Consider the following 23,562-nt stretch of genomic DNA (forward strand, 5'->3'; position numbering starts at 1 on the left):
AATTATTTGTTGCAATAAGTGGTATGTACATCTCTGTCAATCCAGTTACAGTGGCATGGGGATGCGGGCATTTATAAACTATCTATAAAAATGTGGACAATATACATATATATATATATTTATAAACTATCTATAGTTCTTATGACATGATAAGCAGGCGAGAAGATGGTCGTTTTCGGGGGTTCACTGTTTGGGTCCACATAGGAGCGGGGTACTGAATCTTATAATTTTTCCCGCCAAATTTTTTGTTTTTGGGATCTGGGGAAGTTCAAAAAGGGAACAAATGTGTTTGACGGTGAGGTTACCGAGATAGGTGAGTTTACCCGACGGCGTTGGATGCTAATGATGCGCCTCCATGAGATGTTTGTGTTGATGATCTCGAGGCATCCGAGAGTACGTTTTTTACTTTCACCTAAAAAAGAATTCACCGAACGTTAAATTTGTTTTTCAGTTTTTTTGGGATCCAACTAAAAGGGCTTTTTTTTAATAAATTATTATTATTTTAAATGAAAATAAACACATCAGTTGTTGAGAATGAGATTATAAATTCCAACAACCAGACCAATTAATTGATTTGACAATAACTCTTTTGAGTATAACTCTTAACATGTAATATGTTCCATCTAACAAGCCATTCCACCTATCACGTATAGATCTTATCAGAGAATCCAAAAACAATGACATGGAATTACATCTAATTGGAGAAGAAAATATATATATATATAAATGTTGTGCTTGTGCATGCATATATATATATATATATATATATATAATATGTGATGGCATGATGTTAATGTGACATAAGAGGAGGCATTCCATGTGAAAAGCTGAGCAGCAACACAGCCAACATCACCAAAGTGTGGGGCCAAGTAACAGCCCTGATTCACAGAATCACAAGTATCAACTCTATTTGGAATTTGCTTTTCAAATCAAACTAATTAATTCATCAAAATTGGAACATAAATATAGAGAAAAGTAAGCATACATTACAGTGTAATTGATTGATAAATGACAGGTGTTTGTCTAGTAAGTGTGTTTTTTTTTTCAAAATTTAATTTTTCAGCAGAAAACAAACATATCTTTGTCGGAGGAGAGCATCCTTTTTGTTGCATGAGTTCCTACAATTCTCTCCAGCTGAAATATTATGAAAAAAATAAAGTAGTTTTCATTTTCTATTATAAGAGTAGTAGTTAGGAGAAAACTGTAGCATAATAAAGAAAAATAAGATTCTTTTACTAATAAAGAAGAGAGGTATAGACTTACTCTAAGATGATCAAACCGTGAGAAAAGCACACTGCAAGCAATGTTTTTCGAGGCTTCAAGCATGTTAATAATCTGAATACAGACATCACAACGAAAATCATATACTTGGAAGGATAGACGAAGACTTTAGAGGTTAATGTTGACCGTTGTTACCTCAGGGTAGAATTCCTTTCTCTCTGGAAGAGAGTAAACAATTAGATTCTGTACTCCACGAATCTGCAACAAGGTGGAGTCGGCATTTGTTAGAAGACTGTAAAGCTAAACATCATAGAATACAAATCACAAATTTTAAGGACATGAATGAATAGAAGGATTTCTCTAAGTTCACATGAAACAAGACAGGCTACAGAGTTATGGTTTATTGCTTTGCAAGGTGGCAACAATATCCTTGCTAACAAGAAATCAGACATGAACACAAACCTTGTATCTGTGATAGAAATGAGCTCTCTCAGTATAGAGCATGATCTTTCTCTTGCCCTCGAAAAACCAAACCCTTGCACGAGATATATCACTGGGCTTTGTGTACCTACACAATGGATTAACACGAGACTGAAATATTGAGCAGTTCTGTTGACATGTGAAGTTTTATTGCAAAATTTACAACTGCGAAGAGTTGTGTCTGTATGTCAACAAAAATAACAAAGAAAAGAAGGTATTTCAATCACAAAATGCTGGCAAAGTTGTCTAGTTTAAAGTTGAGCAATTAACTTTCATGATAAAAAGGAGTCAGAGTGTTGTCTTACTCTCCAAGCAAACAGAAAGAAGCATTCTGAGACTTCAAGAAATTTCGTATCCTGACGAATTCAAAATAGGAACTTATAAACAGCATAGTTCCACCCTGTGTAAACATATTTAAGGCATTACATACCTATAGAGTATAGTGCACATAAATGGAAACATGTAAATAATATATACCTAGCCATCTAAACCAATTTGGGATTTAATTGAACAAAGAATAGATAAGGAGAAGGATGATACAAAAAATAAAATTCATAAATAGTGGCAATATTATACACATCCACACAAAAGAATGTCATACCTCAAGTGAATCTTTTATCTTAGGGAACACCTGCACAACACAATCAACTCTATCAGGCATCAGTTGACCAGGACAAAATAAGAACCGGTGTTTAACAAACCAGAAATATATATAAGTCACAATCCACAATAATAAAGTCAGGGAGCAATCAACATAAAATTCTTCATATTACCCACCTCTATAGTCTATATAGTAAGAGTATAGTATGAAATATTACATTAACGAAAGCATAAATCATGAGCAATCATACTAAGACTATATTATGTGAAAGTGCCAGCATGCAAGAACATAAATTCGCATAATTTATAATATGGGATTACACAAGTTGGGCAGTCATATCAAGGCTTGTAGAAATTTTTTTGTAAGGCAGTTGAGGCCCCCTGTGTTCTATTTATGGGTCCTTCTTTAATTACACTTCAATGTCAAAAGGAATAATTGCTCAGGTAAAAAAATGAAATATAAGACTCGCCATACTAAATATTATTCACTAACCTTCCCACAACTCTTCCTAATCATCCTGTGCATATAACTTTAAGATCTGCCCTACTGGAGTACTTTCAGACTCGCATTCATGTTTTTCAAATTTCAACCACAGTGCTACATAAAATGTATTCATACACATAACAATCGCGTTTCTCAGCACATTTTAATAGTATGGGTGAAAAGTTGTAAGACTAACCCTTTTAGTGAAGTAATCTAGACGGGCATCATCAACTTCAGCAATTGAAGGAGCATCAAATTGTTCATACACCTGAGTAATTGCAGAGTCAAAAGACAAACATCTACACAACAATTCATATCACAACAATACACAAGTTTGATCCGTGCTCTAGATGTGGATGAGCAAAAATAGTTTTCACTACCTGCCTTACTTGAAGCAAAACTTTAGGTAGAACACCTTTATGCTCGGTTAACAGCTTGACCTTAAAAACAAAGCAACAGCTCTTGTCAGCGTAAAATCATATGAAAAACAAAATTGGGTATGACAAAGTTTTACAGATAAACAAACCTTCCCTTCATAATTAACACAAAGTCGGTTGAATAATGCATTCATTTCTACAAAGTAGAAAGCAGAGAGGTCAGAGTGCTAGGAAATAAAAAAAAAATTATAGAAATTTGTCATACACCATATACAACAAATAAACTGCCAGCTTTAGAGGGTAAAACACATGTCCCTGTGCAGCCAAGTAGCTCTCTGAATATATAGATAGTTAACAGTTTACAAATACTTCCAACATCAATAGTAATTAAACGTTAGTTCCATACCTGGATTAAGAAATGAGCTTAAGAGTATCGTTTGCCGATAAAAGCGTGCCTGGCCATCCAGATACCTAATTAAGAAGCATAAACAGAAGAATAAAATGCATTGATTGAGCATCATTGAAGAACCATTACATCTTCAAGCCACACAGGTAGATAACAAGAAAAATGTTTGCTCAGTCAAAATGGTGGAAGGTATAATATACATAATTTGGAACCTACCATGGTCTAATGCGCATGATGTCGGTGCCATGCTGCTTAGATGGTGTGCAGTTCAATTGTTCAACAACAGTATTCACATGAGACCAGTTCTGCAAGTTCCACAGCAAGCATAAATAGATGGTATTCATCATTACAAAGCAGAAGGAAAATCTTGTGTTTGAAGTCAAAATCCTTACCTGCATTGCTATAACATCTGCGTGATCAACAATAAGGACCTGGTTCAAATTACCACTTAAATTAAGACTATTAATTATTTCAAAAGAGAAGAAGAACATGCAGGTCATGAAGAAGCTGAGGACACGTAAATTCTGAAATGATAGACATAGCTATATACCTCTATTGAGGATAGGTAATCAACATCCTTATCCTTGTCAATCTCTGCCTCCCCAATTTTCTGACAGGAAATAACAACAAGACATGCAGACAATCAAACAGGTGCAAGCAACTTTGAAGAAATGCATGTAAATAAGTAGAGAAGTACACAAATTTAGGAAGCAGATGGCACATGTGAAAAACTTACAGTTACTAATCCAAGAGGAGATGCTACGATTATGTCAGAAGAATAAAAATCACTGTACAGCTTAATACTTTTCCTACAAAAATAAAACAAACAAACAAAATGAATAAAATAATTTAACACTAATTCTAATACAACTATACAAGAGCATTTGCTATTAGGAAAAGAAAAGAAAATTAATGAAAAACCTCATACACTCGAAGGTTAATTTAGTAATAGTTAGACTCAGCCACAAAAGAAGATAGTCTGGGTTGCGATGATGCAATGCTAGATAGCTAGTAGGCTTTTACCCCAGTTTTACAGGCCAAAAATTCTGTGGTTGGCAACAGAATGATGGATTGATGCAAATAATCTCTGATCAGTAAGCTTAATTCTCTAGTAACATTTTAATAGTTAGTTTCTTTCCCACATGCCAGCAAGAGAAAAGATAGGAGAACATGCAAAATTTCATGATTATTTACCATTTTACCCAATGGGCCTAGTACACCATATCATAATGCAAAATACAATAAAATGATTTCTTGTATAGTATGGAAATAAATTGAAGGGATGTAAAGCACCATCACCAAGAAGCCTAATATTGTCATGAAACCTGTCAGTATAGTTTAATTTGCTGCCATAAGAAATCACTTAAATGATCTTTTATCTAACTTAGCTTTTAAATATCACATCAGGGAAATTATGTCCTATATAGCCACATCAAGAACTTGATTACATTATAGCAAACACCTCTAAAACAGCAAAAACAAAATGAGATTGCTCTAAAATAATTGCTTCGAATAATCAACAAAGCGGGGTGCATGTCATAATGAAGTGCATGGTCAGAATATACAAAGGCAGATCATGGAAAAACTGTTCAGTAGATCCATATATTTATCCCTAATGAATACCAAGTATCAAGAACAAAAAATATAAAATCTGAACTAGTTTTCAGTAGTGAGAATCCTATAAATAGTTACTTTGTGAATTTGATGCCAACCACAAAGTGATCATCATGGTTGCCACCAAAAAGAAGTTGGAAATCAGTAGGTTTTACAGATTTTTGAGATTTGGAGCTGGCATCATTATTTGATACATCATCCTCAGCATCTTCAGCTCCAAATTCTTCCGAAAATCGATCAAAGTACTCCACATTAGCCTGCAAAATAAATTTATAAAGACGCCAATAATTAGAGTATCAAAGTATCTATTTACTCTAAATATTGAGACATAAAGGTCTCCAAGGTGAAGCTAGTTGCATACGCTTAACATACTTTATCTGATGAGGGAGTCAGTTGGATTAGCCTTTTGACAACACGTAGTGCTATGCTCCTAAGGGGTAATAGGAACATCACCTGTCAAAATACATTTTTCCTCGAATGAGCTTGATATGTAAACGGAAGCACAAAATAAATGGAGATTGTTTAATTTCTTAATGCCAAGTTTGTTTTTCGTTATTCTTAGCCACAAAATGACCGAAAAACAGTATGAAATTCAAAATATAAATTATGAGTCTTTTATCACCACCTTCGCACGGGTAAAGCCATGGTCAAGAAAGCTGCCACCATAGATAATATCTTCCTTTTTACCATCTTCATTCTTCTTCTGCTTTGCATCATTTTTAGTAACGAGATCCCTAGTTCTATATATATGATTTAACTGCAAAATAGGTTCAGTATCTCAAAAAACAAAGGAAAATAGTTATTAACTGTGCAGATAGGATGAGCACATACAGCATGCATAATATATGCATCCATAATACTTGAATCCTCTTCCCGGCCTTTGAGATAAAAAGGCTTCTTGTTGCAGTGCATTATATCTTGATAGCTATTGCCTTTGGTAGGAAGATAAAACAAAGTAAAACATATGTTCGCAGATAAATAAAAGCATCATTTCTTTCATTGAAATGTCAAAGAAATACTCACAAAGGGAAAAGAATAATCTCTGCTTTGACGAATGAAAATCACCAGATCCTTGTGTTCCAAAAATGTTCAGCCAGTGCTTAAACAGCTTCTCCTTCAATCCATAGCACAAGTCACTGCTAACCTCCTAAAGGGTATAAGCATCATGAATTTGGGGCAGGAATTTAATCGATGACAGGCAATACAAGTATCATATCTTAATACAACTCAAAAAACCACACAAGATATTGATGAACTTAACTGAATTCCCTATGTCAAATATCTAACTTTCGTGATAATTTGGTTATTACCAGTTATACATTTACTAGAAGCATTCCTTAATAAAACTATGACTAGTTAACAAAGTTGAACAAGCTTCCCTCAAATTCAACAAAGGAGAGATAATCAAGTTCATAAAGTAAAAATAAAGTTGTACCAAATTGCTTGGTGAAGACATACCTTCATAAAATGTTCACTTGTTCCTACCCACTTTGACACTGGTATGTTAGTTGCAGGCATCTCCCATTTAAACTTCCATTTCTTTTTGGTCAAGTCATCAACTTCTTCACTTTTTAGTGTATGAGTCAAGTGAAGTTGGAATGAGCTGCACAAAGGGAATCAGCAAAATTTTCACAATTGACCAGACAACCTTCTCAAAGGTCATGCATAACACTAGGGAAGAGGGATGGAAAAAGAGGGCCATGTCCCCGCTTTTTACAAATTAATGACTATAGTATTAAAAAAATTATGTTTTTATGAAAACACCTATAAAAATTTATAGTTTAGCCCTTCTAGCTTTTTACAAATTAGTATATACATAGTATAATTGTATAAAAAGAAAAATATTTGTAAAAATCTATAGTTTGGCACATAGCATTTTACAAATTAGTATATATAGCATAAAAAATTATATTTAAAAAAATTATAAAAATCTATAGTTTGGCATCTTGGGTTTTTACAAATTAGTATATGGTATAAAGAAAATTATATTTTCAAGAAAATATAAGTAAAAATCTATATTTTGGCCCAAAAGCTTTTTATTAATTAGTATATATGGTAAAAAAATTATATCCTTTGAAGAATATTTGAAAAAAAATCTATAGCCACTTGGATTTTTACAAATTAGTATGTATAATATAAAAAAAATTATATTTTCCGGAAAGTATTTATAAAAATCTATAATTGGGCCCCCTAGTTTTTTATGAATTAATATATTTAGTTAAAAAATTATATTCTTAGGAAAACATTTGTGAAAAATCTATAGTTTGTCCCTTTGTTTTTTACAAATTAGTATATATAATATAAAAAAATTATTTTCTTAAGAAAATATTTTTCCAAAAATTCTATAGTTTGGTCCCCAGCTTTTACAAATTAGCAAGGTCAATGCAAGCAATAATTTGAGAAGGGCAGAATCAGGATGCTTAATAGGCATTGATCCATCTAACTCTCTACTTACAAGTGATCTACATTGGAGATATTTTTGGAGATAATCAAGACTAAAAAAAAAAAAAATACGTATAATCATAAAACCTTGTATCATTTGTCTTATTAGCAGAATCACAGTTATGTTCATCATCATCTGCATCATCTCCATCATAAGATTCCTCTTCATCCTCGGATGCAGCTTCTTCACCATGATCTACATTAGCAGGCTCGGTGCCTGTGATTTCATACCTTGCAGCCTTTCCGAAGTTAAATTTACCAGGAGATCCTTTAAAAAAAATAATAATAAAAGGGGAAAAAAGAGAAGGAGAAATAATCAATTATTGATCACCAGAGACTACAAATCCAAAAGTTAAAAGTGAATTGATCTGAAAAACCTAAAATGAGGCCACAAATTTATTAACAGTTCAACACATACAGGTCTTTCATCAAATAGAATGAAGGAAAAGTTCAGGACTACCTAGAATAAAATAAAACAAAAGAAAATAAACCACACCTTCACGGTCATCTTCTTTATCAGAAACACCAGCAGAGTCTGAGCCCCCATCTTCATCTTCTTCTTCTTCTTCATCACTTAAGCCTTCTTGCTCTCTTTGCCTAACCAAAGAAACAAAAAGATAACAGTTGCCAAACACTCAAATGTCCACACACACACAAATAAAGCAAGCATAAACTCAAGTTCATACAAAGACCAAAAAAATTCATGACCAACAAGCCAAATTCCAAAGACAAGCAATGTGCATTTAACTTGCTCAATACCAGTTATGTTACTAAAAACTAAAAATTATCTTTTTGATCACACAACAAACATGAAAAAGCAAATATTTGCAGCAATAATAATGGACAAACCTCCTCATGTACAATTTAGCAAGCTTGTCACTACCAGACCCCAACGCCTTCAGCAAATTGTCATACATCGACGGTTCTCTATAAACACCGCCAATTTCTTCTTCCGAAACATCACTTGCTAAAAAGTCAATTCAACAAACAACAAACCTTCACATCAATAAATCCCACACACGTTTCAACTAAATATGCAAAAGTTTTTCCTCTAATGATACTCAATACTGAAGCAAAATCAAACCTGAGCTAGTTGGCATGGGGACATCAATGATCTTATCATCAGGCCGACGTCTTTTGGCTGAGAATGAACCCTTCTTCGCATTCTCAGCAACCTTCGTTGCTTTTGGCCTCTTTCTGCTCTCCTTTCTCGCCATCAGGGTTTAGGGTTTCCCTCAATTGAGAACTTGGAGGGAGAGAGGGGAGACGGGGGAAAGAGAGATTGATTTCGGATCGGATTATAAATAGAATCCGTAACCCGAAACCCGAAATCTTAATGAAGATGGGTTCCGGATCATAAACGGGCTCACCCGTTAACAGAGCCTCATACTTAACGGATCAGTTGGGCTTAGCGGAGCTTCATTTTGATAGACGGGATCCGAAGAAGATCTAACGAAGTCTTATAGAGCGGAACGCGAAGGAGGATCGGAGGATCACCGGAGTTAGTATTAGGGTTTGGAGCATGGAGAGGGAGAAGGCGGAGGAGGGCGAGCGGGAGGGGAGGGGAGGGACGTTGGTGGCGTTGGTGTGTGGTACTCTCGTGTACTACCACTGCGGATGGCGGGAATCGAGCGCTGTGTCCCTCGCTGCCGACGTTCTCATTGTCCTTCTCTGCTCCCTCGCCATCCTTGGCATGCTGTTCCGCCAGATGAATATCTCGTCAGTAATCTTCACGCCTCCACTCTTTTTTTATCTTTTTTTTTTCTCGATTTATATCATGCGGAGAGTCGATCTCGCGGTAGATCTGGCGCCAGATCAAGTCTTTGTGGTTGCCGTAAATGACTTTTAGGGCATAGATCCGGTTGGTGGAGCGGTGGCGGATCATCCGGATGGGAAAGGGGCGGAGAGGGGAGGAAGGGGAACGGCGAGGGAGGGGTTGCGTTGTGGGAGAGGGAGGGCTAGGTCCGGCCGCCGGCGAGACCGAGATGGTGTGGAGGCACCACCGCCGGGAGCTATGGGTTTCATCGAAGAAGAAGAAGAAGAAGAAGAAGAAGAAGAAGATAAAGGTGGGCTTTTTATTGGTTCTCTATTGAGATAGATAAGAAGAAGAAGATGAAGAGGAGGAGGAGGAGGAAAAAGCTTGTTTTTTTTATTACTGGTTTTCTCAATAGAGAGATAGATAAGAAGAAGAAGATGAAGAAGAGGAGGAGAAAAAAGCTTTTTTTTTTTTATGAGAAATATACGCTTTTGGGATTATTCGGATTAAAAGGAATGCCGTCAGTTTTCAGCATGGTGGGATTCTATGTTTCTATATCAATGTTGCACTCGTTGGTCAGACCAAAATTTCCCTGAGCTAAAAGATGTGATACAGATCAAATATGTTATGGAAAAGGATTTTGTATTTCACATGACTTGTCTCTTGAAGGAATGCCAGTTTCATAGGAACTTGTGCAAATTAATTGTTATTTTCATCAATTACTATTCCTGGGTTGTGATAATTAGGAATGCTAAAGTCTAGAGTTGTTATCACCCTTTAGATTCATTATCCTTACATATTATTATTTGTGTTAGACTTGGTGTTAGATCTGTTCTGATATTGATTTTTGTTGGTTAATATGCAGGGTACCTGTGGATCCTCTTGAATGGCAGATTTCTCAGGATACAGCCAATAGCATTTTTGCCTGCCTAGCTAATACAATCGGGGCAGCTGAATCTGTCTTGAGGGTCGCTGCAACAGGACATGACAAAAGGCTATTCTTTAAGGTTCTTACTTTTTCAAATTTTCTGGCCTAATTTCCCAATTTAATTAAATAATGAAAGGTCTGGTGAAGTGCATTTAGTGAAGAAAACACCATAAGGCAATCTTAGGATTTTTGGCCACAGTCTCATCCAATGCATTTGGAATACTCAACTCTTCTTTTGCTGTATCCATGCATGCATTTATAGTAATATTTGCACTAACCCTATAAGTAAAACTTATTATTGATCAGGTGATTGCTATTCTGTATCTCCTGGCATCATTGGGAAGATTGGCATCAGGAGCCACTGTTGCATATGCTGGTAAGTGCACATGATAACCCATTATTATCCACTGTTTCTTGAAATATTTCTTAGTTCTTCACTGAGCATTCTTGCACAGGATTATGCATATTCTGCTTGTACCTTTTGGTCGAAAGCTCCCAATTATTCCGTCACATCACTGCTCGGTTTTTCAGAACAAGAGACACCCTAAGCCAAGCTCAAGATTGAATATAGCAGTGTCAATGTTCTGGTAACCACATTTCCTGTATCTTCCGGCTAATGATTTTTGTAGCATTTTTTATATGAAGGTGAAAATAACACTAGTTCATCTTCATCCTGTAGTTGTTTGGCTTCTGAGTTGAAATCATTTTCAGCTCTTCAGTTTGTCCGTGAATTTAATAGTCTGTATATACTTGGTTCACTGTACAACATGCATATGATACTTTTAGATTCATAAGAATGGGGCTCAACTTGCCACAGTTAGGACAACAAACAAACAAACCTTATTGCAGTCACGAACAAAAGCCACAAGCAAATAACGTTGTTGTTTCACAACACCAAACAAAAGCTAAAACATAAACAAATGTTGGTTTGATGCTTATTTATGGCTCTGTTCTATCAGATGCCAGCTTGTCCCATGCCCGCACATCAGTTGCAGGCATATTTTCCAAGTTGAAACAGGTGCCCATTCCTGTACCCTGAAGCTGCATGTCTGTTTGCATGCTGCTGTTAAAAGCTTCTGCTTCCTCCCTGGTTAGTGGCAGGACTTGCTGCCCTTGTTGGAAGGGAAGGTGTGTGTTCATCATTGGAATTGACCCGTTATTGATGCCGATGTGGTTTTGAATTAGACTGTCTAAGCCGAATGTAAATGAACTCCGAACAACCAGATCTAGCATCTTTACCTTAATTCTCAGAGCTTCGACACCTGATCTGAGTTCGTGATTATCCATCACAGCCTCACTGAACTGTTGGTTAGCATCTACGAGTTGTTTATTCAGTGAGGTCTTCTGTTCTTGTAGTTGATCAACCTGATAAAACATCACTATTATATATATATATATATATATACATTATCGATCTGATATACAATATGGAAGAGTATAATCAGTTTTGTTACCAGCAACTGAAGATTGGCCAGGTGAGCCTGCTTCTTCTCCCGGGATTTCCTCGCAGATTCACGGTTCGATTCCATCCTTAAAAAACACAAATCGATTAGGACTTAAAATTAGGAGAAGGTAAATTATTAGAAAGGAAGGCTGAAATGTACATATGTAGTTTACCGTCTAATGCGTTTAGAATCATGCGTGAGTGTGCTCTGTTCAGAGGAAAAACCAAAACCAGTCTCAATTTCTATTGTTTCATCGTCTGATTGCTCTGAACCACTTGATCCTCCTATGCTACCTTTGTTATTTGGCTTCAAAATTGAAGCTGGACTTTCAACTATATATATATAGACAAAACCATCAGTGCAAATAATATAATATTAATATGCATGAACTAATAACAGCAATTTGTTAATTAAATTGGTCATCCTATGCTACCTTTGTTATTTGGTGTCACAATTTTTCTAATGCAGCAGTATGGATTAAAGGAGAGTATTGAGGGTGATTAATGTAATGTATTTACTATTTAGAGAGCCTTTAATGTATTCACAGGAAGGCAGGAGGGTAGTCTTTATTATAAAGAATGACAAGGATTGGCTTTTTCTGGTGGTGTATATTAGATTTGGTGAGCTTGTAATTTTTTAATCTTTCAACAGATGAAATACAGCAAGTTGTTTTTATGAGTACAGTAATCATTTGAACTGCAATACTGGTAGGTTTTTATTGTGTAGATGGATCATGGATGTAAGTACTATAATCATTTTACATTGCTTGTAATACTGATGTAATACTGGAGAATGGTACTAATATGTTGTGTGTTTTCTTGCTGTGGGCTTGACTAAAATGTACACACACACACACACACAAATATACAGACGTATGCATGTATGTATGATTATTAAATTAATTAAAGAGATAAGTATAGTATTACCATTTATGTACTGAGTCGGAGACCATGTTTCAGTTTTTGTCACTGTTGATGTATCAACAGTATCTTCTAAAAATATGTCCACTATGTCCTGTTTCACAAACATCACAAATCATTTTTCATAATTATTATTATTTTTTATTACAAAACTATATAAAAAAGCAACAAAATTATAATATTTAGGTCATGTAAACTATAATTATATAACTAAACATACATAAGCGGAACACGAATCTTAATTAATTAGTATGATTAGCATGCCTCATCTATAAGAATAATAATTAAAAACTTAAAATTATTTCTAATTAGAATAATCAAATATAAAACTACTAATATTTTATAATTTTAAATTCCTAAACTATTTAAAACTTTTGATATATATATTGCTACATAAAGATAAAGGGATATAATCTAATATAATACATTGAGATATGTTTTATAAGATGAAATAAATAATTAGGAGCATATTGAAAGGTATATAACTACAAATGAAAAAGACCAATCAATATATACTGATTAATTAATATATATTTAAAAAAAAACCCCAATATTACGTGTGCAGCAACCAGCAATGAAGGCTATGAAGCACAAGCACGGAAGCACCAAATCTAAACATGTTGTGCATGCAGCATGCACGTGGCGCATGTTCAGGAGTTAATAAATAAAACCAGAGATATATATATATATATATATATATTATATTATATTATGTAAAGCTGGATGGAGATGGAGATGGAGATGAACTACTACTAATACTACTCACCGTGTCGAAGTCGGCGAGGTCGAAAAGATCAGCTCCGGCGAGGTTCATCGCCGCCGGGAAGGACCTGAGAAACTCTTCCAACTCTTCCATGTCCCTTACTGATGAGCTTCTCTCCATTGCCTTGTTTTTCTTCTTCTTCTACAGTTGATGATGATAATAATAATAATAAGAACATGTATTTGTTTCTATATAATGTAGGTATCTTTATATTTTGGTGGGGATGGAGCTCAAGAGATGGAAAAGATAAAAAAAAGCAGGTGGAGGTGGGGGAAAAGGAATTCAAGTCTTTTCATCACCCCTTGTTTTCATTTTAATTACTGTATGACACTAGCTAGCCGCCACAGGGAATGAAGGGTATTTTGGTAAATGTAGTTGTATGGCAATGGATGTCTCTCTTGCAAGTTTTGCTTCTTTTTCTTTTTTTTCTTTGCTTTTCTTAGCGACTAATCAAGATAAATAAATAAACCAATTTACATATATATATTAATTAAAAGAAAGAGGTCCAAGAATGGTGCAACCTTTTCAACAATTTAAAGCTTAAAAAGTTGTAACTTTATGTAGAAAAGAAGACGCCAATTTTGAGGGGAGAACTGCTACATGATTTATTTTTTATTTTTATTTTTATTTTTTTTAATGAAAAGTGGATAAACCACTAATTTATTGAGAAAGAAAAAAATAGTACATGGATAAAATTCTCTCACCAGAAGTGAAGGAGAAAGGTACAATAAAACAGAGAAAGGAAAATAAAAAGAGGTAAAAGTTTGTTCAGGCGGAAGACACCGTCTGGCATCTCAGGCCTGGTCAGAAGATCTGGTGGTGCGACAACTCCTATGGGGTGTCTTGATCGAGTTCGCCAGGAGGATTTGATGCTTTTGCGCTGAGAAAGTCAAGAGAGCGCTTGATTTTCTGTGATGCTTCATTGAGTGTTTGTTGATGTCTATCCGCTGCTGATGAGAACCATGAAAGAAGCATATTAGAAGTTTTAAAGATTATGTTTAAATGTGGTAAAGCAGTCTGTTGAGTTCCTTTCAAGCCAAATATTCCATAAAATTGCACAGGAAATGAGGTCCCAGAGTGGTCGGAGTTGAGGTGCAAGGGACAGAATCCAGGAGGTCCACAAGAGCGGGATGGTTTGTAGGAGAGAAGATGAATCTAAGGATTGAGTAAAGAATGCCCAGATGCGTTTGGAGAATTCGCAATCGATGAAAAGATGTTGAATGTTCTCGGAACCGTTGTGACAGAGAACAGAGGTGTCAGTGGAATTTTGAAAATTACAATCTTTCTTGAATAAGCTAGAGAGAGTAAGGATCTTGTCTTCTCCAGCTAGCCAGCAGAACAGAGTGATTTTGCTAGGTTATGACTCTTCCAAAAAAGGGGGTACAGTGGGCTGCGGGTTTCACCATCAATAAGATATTTATAGAAGGATTTAACTGTGAAAGTGCCACTTTCTTCAAGGTTCCAATTAAGAGAGTCATTCTGTGTGTGGGAACATTCAGGGATAATATCAAGAAGGGGAGATAGCGTGCCTTGCGTGGCGGTATGAAATATGTGGTATGTGTTATTAATAAATTGTGAGAATTGCCTGATTGTTATCCAAGGAGCTTTACAATCATTGAAAAGGTCAGGCCAGCGGTCTCTTAGTAGGATTTCTACGTGCCAACGGTCAAACCAAAGATAGGTATTGGAGCCACTATTGATCTTTTTTGAAATACAAGATCAGAAGGAGGGAAGAGTAGAAGTCACACCCGCCCAGAAAAAAGATTTATTTCTAGGTGGGTTATGGAAAAGGATTCCGTTTATATCTCTAAAAGAGTAATTGGCATGAATAATTTTGGCCCAACCACAATTTGGGTTGCAAGAAAGTTTCCACCACCATTTTCCAAGTAAAGCATTGTTGAAGGTCTGAAGGTTAACTATACCCCAACCACCCATATCTCGCGGTCTAGTAATCCTATTCCAGGCAATTAATCTGATTCTTTTGGGACCCAAGTCAGGGCCTCTCCAGAGAAAATCTCTCCGAATTTTGTCAATTTCCTTGATTACCCATGCGGGAAACTTGAAAACCGACATCCAGTACACAGACATAGAGGAGATGACAGAGTTTACAAGAGTTAAATGTCCACCAAGCGATAAATAGTTTGCTTTCCAGGAAGTAAGCCTCGAGCGTAATATGCCTGTGATAATAGCCCAGTCATTCCGTCTAGGTCGTCGACCAGAGAGAGGAATACCTAAGTAAGGATTGGAAGGCTGCTACGGGAACAATTAAGGATTCTAGCAGAGGAGTGATGGGGTTGGAAGCTGTAGTTAGAGGAAAAGAGGCAGCTTTTAGAATAATTAATTGTCAAGCCAGAAGACCCCTCGTAAAGATACAATATAAGTTTAATGATTTTTAGGTCTTCATATCCTCCAGTAGAAAAGATTAGGAGGTCTTCAGCATATTGGAAGTGACAAATGCTATCAGCATGATTCAGAGGAACCCCAATCAAGACTTTGGATTTGAGCGCATGGAAGAACATAAGGCTTAAAACATCAGTGACCAGGGCAAAGAGTAAATGAGAAAGGGGATCATCTTGCCTTAGACCTCTTTTACAACGAATGTAACCCTGGGTAGTTCCATTGATAATGAATTGAGCCTTTGCAGTGCTGAGAATAGAGTTGACCCAGGAGAGCCATTTAGGTCTAAAGCCTCTTGCAGCTAGGATTTCAAGTAGGAAGTTCCAGTCTACTGAGTCAAAAGCTTTTGCGAAATCAGCTTTAAAAATGTGACCAAGGCGTTTTCTTTTTTGAAGATTGAAAATGACTTCTTGAGCGCCAACAATATTGTCTGCAATACATCTGCCCTTAATGAAACCAGATTGTGCATCGTCAACCAGTAAACTGATTACTGTACTAAGACGATTAGCAAGTATTTTAGAGATGATTTTACAGGTGGAATTGATAAGGCTGATGGGACGAAAATTCGCAACATTGATAGGCGTATTATTTTTAGCAATAAGAGCGATATGAATCCAATTAATACGCTCAAGATTAATGGTACCCTCGTAGAAGTCTTCGCAAAGTTTGACAATTGAGGGTTGGAGTATGGTCCAGTGTTTTTGAAAAAAGAACATGGGGAAGCCATCCGGACCTGGTGATTTGTCGGGGTTGAGACCAAAAACTGCAAGTTTAATTTCTTCAAGAGTGAAAGGAATTTCAAGCTGTGAGAGATCAATTCTTTCCTTATGATTAAAAAGGAAGTTCCAGTCAATGAGGAATCTGTTTGGTAACGAGGTGCCAAAGGCTGAGCGGTAGTGGTTTGTGAAGATTCTACCAATATGCTCGTTGCCAGTTATCCAATGATCCTCCTGAAGAATACGAGGGATAAGGTTTCTATTTCTTCTTCCGTTAGCGACGTGGTGAAAGAATTTTGTGTTAGAGTCCCCTTCTCTAAGCCAAGTAATGCTACACGATTGGGTATATATAACTTTCTAGCTCGTCTATATATATATATATATATATATATATATATATACTTTTTATTAAGGTTTAATTCACATTCAGAAATTTAAAATTAGATAAAATTAAAACTCGTCCTACTTTCATATTCGATATTCCTAGTTAAGTTAATTATTCTATCTTAGTTTCTTGGGTTTGGCAATAGAAAAATGATTTTCACGTTTGATTATCTTCTGAGAGTTTTTTTTTATCAATTTTGTTTTATTTATTTATTTGTTCTTTTGGTGACCTTTCAAGACAAACCTATTTATTCAATGAATGGAATAGCTTTTGTTATTTTTTGTTATTTTTTGTTATTTTCATTAGTGCTAATGGAGCCATGGTTTATTTTCTTTTCTTAGCGACTAATCAAAAGGAAAACAACATCATTGAATTGAATGATAAAAAGATTTTTTTTTTTTATTGCATAGCACTATCACTTTTTTTTTTGTTTTACAAAATTTATCACATGCTTATTATCTGGACAAAAGCAACTTTAGATGTTAAAAAAGCCAAGTTGGAGGGCTATTCTGGTGATAAATAAAAAAAAATCTTAATTTTGTAAGAATTTTGTTGTCCATTCTAAAGGGTCTTAGCAACCTCCAAAACAACCCTAGTGATTCTGACGTCTAATAGGAATCTACTGTTTCAAATATCGTGTTTACCTTCTCAATTTTTCTTTTTATTTATTACATGTTATTTGTCTTTTAGTTGTTGTCTCGTTTGATATCTTTAATGTTTTATTTCTCCACTTCTCGTGGACTTGTAGTTGTTTTGTTTATTTCTTTTCATAGTTTGTCCTTTAGTTTAATTGTAAGTTTTGCTTTTAGTTTTATAGTCTATTATTATGTTTTCCGCTTAATAAATATAGTTTATGCACCTTCTTTAAGAATAAAATAAATAAATAAATAAAATAATTCAATTTATAATGCTTTAGAAAAAGCTCAAACCACAATGTTAACTTTTAAAATATTGAAGCTTAAAAGTTGTTACTTTGAGGAGACAAAAAGACAAATTTGTAAGGAAACACAATTAATTAACTTAACAAGCTCATCATCTTTGTGCTTAAATCCCTAGTTTGACAAATGGCTTGACCCAAATGTGCCTTTTCTTGCTCTTATCTTCTCAGTCCTAATGGACGTAATTAATTTCATACTTTATTTTAATTAATTCAGCAAACCTTTTCTTTTCTTTTTTTTTAATATAAAAAAATAGTTTATGAAGTTGTAACTAGATTTTAATATATATAACCATTCTGCCAAAATAAATTAAAGCCAATATGTATATATATATATATAATATTCATCTGATTCAAACTAGTAGCATCATGCATGTTTGTTGAAGTATAATAAAACAAAACAGAATAACAATAGCATATACTCTCAAATTCCTAAGCCAATAATGCATTCAAGATGCTATTCTTAATTATGTGAAAGACTTCATCTTTATTGGTTAAGGAATCAATATATATATATATGATTATAATTTTGAATCACTCACTGGAATATTACTGCATTGCTTTGGTAATTAAGTTTCTATATTTAGACCAAGTAGAATCATTAGTCTTAAAATTACTGCATTAATTTTTTTTAATTTAATTCATATTTAAATCTTAATCCAGAGACCTAAGATCTGGCCTCATTATAATTAAGAAGTCGATGTCGCCATACCGTGCTTGACCAGCTCGCCATTATTGCCACTTTTTAATCTTCAATAATGCTTTAGTTTAATCAACAAACTTAATTAATCTTCCTTATTTTAGTACAATTATACAATGCAATGAAGTTAGTAGGTCATTAGTAATAATTGAGTAAAATAATCAGATTAGCAACTAATAATGGAATTGAATAATCAAGTTAGCAGAAAAAAAAAATTATAGAAATGTCATAGGATCTCAAGGAATAGTTTAATGTACATGAGATTCCTCTTAAGATCAAATGATTTCAATATCATAAGGTCTTAATAAGCCATGCAAACAGTGGCTCTTCATGTGTGTGTATGTGTATATATATATATATATATATGCACACAAACACATCCTATTAGTTCATTAAGGTACACTGAAATGCTGCTCTGTTCTTGTGTACATTTTGCCTTAATTCTTGGAATTCATGTGCATCATCATCATGATCAACTCACTTGAGCTTCTTCTCCATTTATATCAAAGAGTGAGTGATTTTTATTAGTTTGTTTCATTATTTGTTTGTTTGTTTCATCTTGATTTATGAATTTGTATATTTAGTTTAGAACTCCAGAATGGACAATTACAGAAAAAATTGAAGCTTGTTAAGTAGTTATGTTTTTTTTTTATCAGAATTACATTAATGTCTGAGAATTTAGATTGTGAGAGGAGATGAAGAGTAGTTTGATGTCTGAGCATCAATTAAATCTGAAGAAGAAGAAGAAGATGACCATATATATATATATATATATATTTTTTTTTTTTTAAATGTGAGAATTCAAAATTTTGGTGAAGAAATCTTGTTTTAGATACACATATTTATGCAGAACATGCTCATTTGTCTTTGAAATAGATTTAGTTTTTTTCTAGGCAAAAACACATGAGTGTCGATCACTTAAGTCATGAACATTGACCCTTTTCTGAAGAAAAACTATTGTTTACAGCAGAAATCTTGGGTGTTTATATGTTACTAGCATCATCTTTTATGGAACAATAGTCCTCTTTTATAGATATAACAATCCATTTTCATCGATTTGATTTTTAGTGCAAATTAGGTGCTAAGAGATTCAAGTCATATAAGTCAAGTGATTGGCATAAGCACTATATAGCAGTGGTTGATGATTGCTTGTTATTATCATCAAGTAAAAGTTTTTGATTACTTGTAATTGTTTAACTCTCAAATACAGTAATTAGATTGTTGTAAATTTTAAATACGAAATTTGAACTTCGACGATATTCTTTTAAATTTATGTTAGTAAGGCCGAGTCTGTTTATACAGTGGCAAATGTAGCAAACCTTAGGCCATTAAACTTATTAAGATGATGCCTAATTCTGCCACTGAGATGTTAAAGATAGATAGTTTTTATAACAAAAGTGAACATGCAGGACATGCACTTCTGATTGATATATTAGCTTTACTTGAAAAAAAATAACAATTAGAGCTTAAACATTATAGACAAATAGATAGCAGTAATAATTTGGTGAAAAAAGCAGTCTATTTTCTTTTCTTTTTCTTTTTCTTTTTCTTTTTTTATAACTGCATGTTCAATTTGGTGATTGAGTTACATTACTGTTTTTTTCATCGCTTTGTTTTGTTGTCTCATTTGAACACTTGAGACATACAAGCATAGATATGTACACACTTACTTACAAGACTACAAATCACAACATTGTATATTTGCATGCATAACAACAGATATGATCCATTTGGTAAATAATAAAATTTAATCAAACAGTAAACTAAGATAAAATCCAAGCTCTGCCAGCTTCCATGGAGAACTTCTTAAGCCTTCCAAACAAGAGAACAAAAACCAAAATCAGCTTCCCTTTGTCACTCCACTTGCCTGACAGACTGATCCATTTGTCTTCACATGTTTGATCAGGAACTAGTTGTCTTTCACAGCTATAACCAGTTGAGAACCCAACATTTCCATATGCACTGCATTCATTCATTTCAAGCTTAACAAAATTAATCACAAAACATTTTACCATTAATTCAGTATAAATATTCTTAGTCAATGTTTCCCTTTCATGCATGGTTGGTACTTTCATGAACACTACTATATATATATATATATTGGTGAGTCAATGGCTTTATTATTTATTGGTACTTTTGTCAATGGTCCTACTTTTAAAGTCTTAATTATGATTTGTGATTGATGAGAAGAATTTAAGCAGACAAAAGGAAAAGAAAAGAGAAGAAAAGAAAGGAGGATTAGTTGATGATGAATCAACTTGCCTTACTACTTCAAGAAGAATGTTTAAGACAGGGAAATTGAGTGGGTCTTTGGATAGTTTCTTCCTCTCAGTGATGCAGATGGCCATCACAAATATTGCAAGGCATGTGATATGTGAAAACACATATTTATGCACAAATGATTTTCTTGTACTCATTCTTTTTCTCTTCTTGTTCTCTGTTTCATCTTTTTCTGAAATCTTGTCAACTTCTTCTTCTTCTTCTTTGTCTTCTTCTTTTAAGTCAAAAGGTACATATGCAGTTGATCCTGGAAGATACCTGAAAAGGAAAAAAAAAAAGTAAAAAACAGTAAAATGCTACCAAGTTATACATAAAATGATCATGAAGCAGTGGTGCAAAATTAAGTAAGGAACTCACATCACTATGATGAATAGAATAAGAACAGAAGGAGCAGTGATGGAGAGATCAAGAGTGCCTTCACCAGCATGCCTCGAGTTCACTGCCATGAACAATGCGTTGACGATCTTCTGGTAAGAAGTCAGTCCATCAAACACTGCTGAATTCCAATCCATTGCCCAGTAGAGTGTCACTTGCGCGACGATGAGCGAGATCACAGTCATAGCAAGGCAAACAGTGAGCTTGTTTGACATTAATCCAGAGTAGTTAACTCTTTTAGAGTTTCTCATAATGTAAGAAAATTGTTCTCTTCTTGTTATCTTTTTCAATGCCCAGAGGATCAGTCTTAGGAATACGGGAAACAACGTGTTTCCGGCGAGGATTTGGGGGATAATAATGAGTAGAAGACCGGGGTTTTTCTTAAAGATGACCATGTTTTCATTAGTAGGAATAAGGCCAGCATTAGCAAAGGATGAAACAGTAACAGAGATGGAGAACAAGATCTTGGGAATACCTCTCCCATTCAGCACATCTCTGGCACTTGAAACAAGGCTCACATAGAGTAGAATGAAGATAGAACCACTCACATGAATCAAAAAGATGTAACTGAAAACTATGAAGAGAAGATACCGTATCGAGTTGTACTTCTTGTCCTTGTCAATGGAAGAAGATGAAGAAGAAGAGTTGTCTGAAGAAACAATAACAGCGATGTTTTGGCCAGCTTCAACATGAGTTATTGTATTCATGGGAATATCTCTAGGCTCAAGTTCGATGTCATTGGCATCGATGCGAGATTCAGTGTTCTCTGGTTTATTGTATTTGAGCTTCCTGAATAGAAGGCTAAGCATGGAAGTGAAAGCTTCACCTCCCAAGAGCATCAAGAGAGTCAAGACCACAATTTGGGAGCTTGAGAAGTTCTCTAGTTCGACGCTGTTGAGTCCAGACACTGTCAATGCCGATGCTGACATATACAACATATCGACGTATCTAGGACTAAAGGAAGGTTTGCTTGGTTTCAGTGTCATCATGGCCAGAGAGCCTAACAAGCACAGGGAGACAAAGTAGCATAGTTGAATCCAAAAAGGACTCACATGAAAGGCAAAAAAACGATAGAGCAACGACAAGACACTCCAAAGGTACTTAACGATGCGGGCGAAGCTAAATGTTCTTGTCGCAAGAATGTTTTCTGCGTCATTCTTCACACGAGCCATGGATGAACTACTGAAGATTGCCATTCCTTCAGAGAATGGAGATATAGCTTGTTATTGCACTGTGCAAGGAGAATGGATCTGAATGTATATTTATAAATAGGAATAGAGGTCTTGGTTTAAGTTTATATATTATTCAGAGATTTAGATTAAAAATGAAGACAAGTTTACAATGTAAGAACTTTGTACAGTGATTAGGCGTGCATGCACACATCAACAGATCGATTAATCTTTGAACTGTTAATTTGTTATTTCTGCAGCATGACATAGATGAATTTGTCTGATACTTTATATAGTATTTCAATGTTTCAATTGGAACATTTAGCAGTAACTCCATTGACTATGGCTGAAGCATCGCAATATGGCATGGATTAACCTGATATGCTATTTTTAGTAATATGATGTTTCAGTTGAAGGTTATACTAAATTTAATAGTGGTTTCAGTAGAATGATTGCATTAATTTAAGGAAAAATTAGGGGGAAAAAAAAGCAATTCTTCAGTGCATTTAGCTGTTGTTGCAATCTATGGTTACTCTACTTAATTTGCTGTTGTATGTTGAACAACCAACAGGAGACAATTTTGTGCCGACCATTTATTTTTTAATGCTCATTTGCTTGTCTATTGGTTTGTCATGGGATCTCACACTTAAACAAAGAATACTTTTCCTTAATGTGATGAAAAGAGGGCATATTCAGTTATAACTTTGTACTCGTTGTCCTTTTTCATCCTATTTTTAGTGATTTGAGTACTATAACTCCTTTGTCTATAACATTGATCTTCAGATTCAGTTTTCTGTTATCTTATATGTGCTGCAAACATTCAAATCTGCAGGAAAAAAGAAAAAAGAAAAGAAAAAGAGCAACAACAGCTGAAAAATTCACCAAAAGAATGGAATAGTAGTCAATTAGCGAAGTTCCTGATTTTCGACTATCACTTCCATAAAAAAGTTGATGTCATCTCTGCTCTATAAAAATTGTGAGAAAACTGTTTTATTAGCGTTGAGTTGTTTTGGTGCAACACTGCAGAAAAAGCAAGTCAGAGGATGGAGGAAAGCACAGTATGTCCTTCACAACTGAGACAAAACTTGAATTTTTTTTTTCACTATGTTTTTAGTTGATTTATGTAGTTTTCTGATGCTACTGAATGATGATACATCCACATTTACT

General features: G+C 34.7%; 4 protein-coding genes across 8 annotated transcripts; 1 reads left to right on the top strand and 3 right to left on the bottom strand.

Annotated features, from left to right (window-relative positions):
* Positions 1–1,027: 1,027 nt before the first annotated feature.
* On the bottom strand, positions 1,028–8,940 carry LOC120268737 (U3 small nucleolar RNA-associated protein 25). Of its 3 annotated transcripts, none has more exons than XM_039276025.1 (24): positions 8,709–8,940; positions 8,474–8,591; positions 8,121–8,221; positions 7,712–7,856; positions 6,641–6,785; positions 6,206–6,329; positions 6,014–6,114; positions 5,808–5,939; positions 5,555–5,635; positions 5,261–5,439; positions 4,305–4,377; positions 4,119–4,178; positions 3,961–3,999; positions 3,785–3,873; positions 3,569–3,633; positions 3,312–3,358; positions 3,166–3,225; positions 2,982–3,053; positions 2,303–2,332; positions 2,007–2,101; positions 1,684–1,789; positions 1,417–1,479; positions 1,264–1,335; positions 1,028–1,134 (listed from the first exon to the last, which is right to left on the bottom strand). In XM_039276025.1, exons 1-24 carry the CDS (start codon positions 8,839–8,841, stop codon positions 1,060–1,062), a joined length of 2,205 nt encoding a protein of 734 aa, XP_039131959.1. In that variant the 5' UTR covers positions 8,842–8,940; the 3' UTR covers positions 1,028–1,059. The 3 variants fall into 3 exon arrangements, with proteins under 3 accessions (XP_039131959.1, XP_039131958.1, XP_039131957.1); XM_039276024.1 differs by having other exon boundaries at positions 6,206–6,296; positions 7,712–7,892; XM_039276023.1 differs by having other exon boundaries at positions 7,712–7,892.
* A 74-nt stretch (positions 8,941–9,014) lies between these two features.
* Positions 9,015–12,428, top strand: LOC120268740 (reticulon-like protein B23). 3 transcript variants are annotated; one of them, XM_039276029.1, is made up of 5 exons: positions 9,015–9,343; positions 10,246–10,387; positions 10,615–10,684; positions 10,764–10,895; positions 12,222–12,428. In XM_039276029.1, exons 1-4 carry the CDS (start codon positions 9,147–9,149, stop codon positions 10,871–10,873), a joined length of 519 nt encoding a protein of 172 aa, XP_039131963.1. In that variant the 5' UTR covers positions 9,015–9,146; the 3' UTR covers positions 10,874–10,895; positions 12,222–12,428. The 3 variants fall into 3 exon arrangements, with proteins under 3 accessions (XP_039131963.1, XP_039131962.1, XP_039131961.1); XM_039276028.1 differs by having other exon boundaries at positions 12,301–12,428; XM_039276027.1 differs by lacking the exon at positions 12,222–12,428 and having other exon boundaries at positions 10,764–11,102.
* LOC120268739 (bZIP transcription factor RISBZ4-like) lies at positions 10,940–13,765 on the bottom strand. The gene is made up of 5 exons (XM_039276026.1): positions 13,440–13,765; positions 12,680–12,767; positions 11,926–12,085; positions 11,763–11,838; positions 10,940–11,673 (listed from the first exon to the last, which is right to left on the bottom strand). Exons 1-5 carry the CDS (start codon positions 13,554–13,556, stop codon positions 11,248–11,250), a joined length of 867 nt encoding a protein of 288 aa, XP_039131960.1. The 5' UTR covers positions 13,557–13,765; the 3' UTR covers positions 10,940–11,247.
* Positions 13,766–20,327: 6,562 nt separating this feature from the next.
* On the bottom strand, positions 20,328–22,546 carry LOC120269305 (cation transporter HKT2-like). Its single transcript, XM_039276637.1, has 4 exons — positions 21,209–22,546; positions 21,085–21,109; positions 20,834–21,030; positions 20,328–20,533 (listed from the first exon to the last, which is right to left on the bottom strand). Exons 1-4 carry the CDS (start codon positions 22,420–22,422, stop codon positions 20,335–20,337), a joined length of 1,635 nt encoding a protein of 544 aa, XP_039132571.1. The 5' UTR covers positions 22,423–22,546; the 3' UTR covers positions 20,328–20,334.
* Between the last annotated feature and the right edge of the window lie 1,016 nt (positions 22,547–23,562).

Source organism: Dioscorea cayenensis, chromosome 9 (assembly GCF_009730915.1).
Source record: "Dioscorea cayenensis subsp. rotundata cultivar TDr96_F1 chromosome 9, TDr96_F1_v2_PseudoChromosome.rev07_lg8_w22 25.fasta, whole genome shotgun sequence".
In the NCBI taxonomy this organism is placed as follows: domain Eukaryota; kingdom Viridiplantae; phylum Streptophyta; class Magnoliopsida; order Dioscoreales; family Dioscoreaceae; genus Dioscorea; species Dioscorea cayenensis.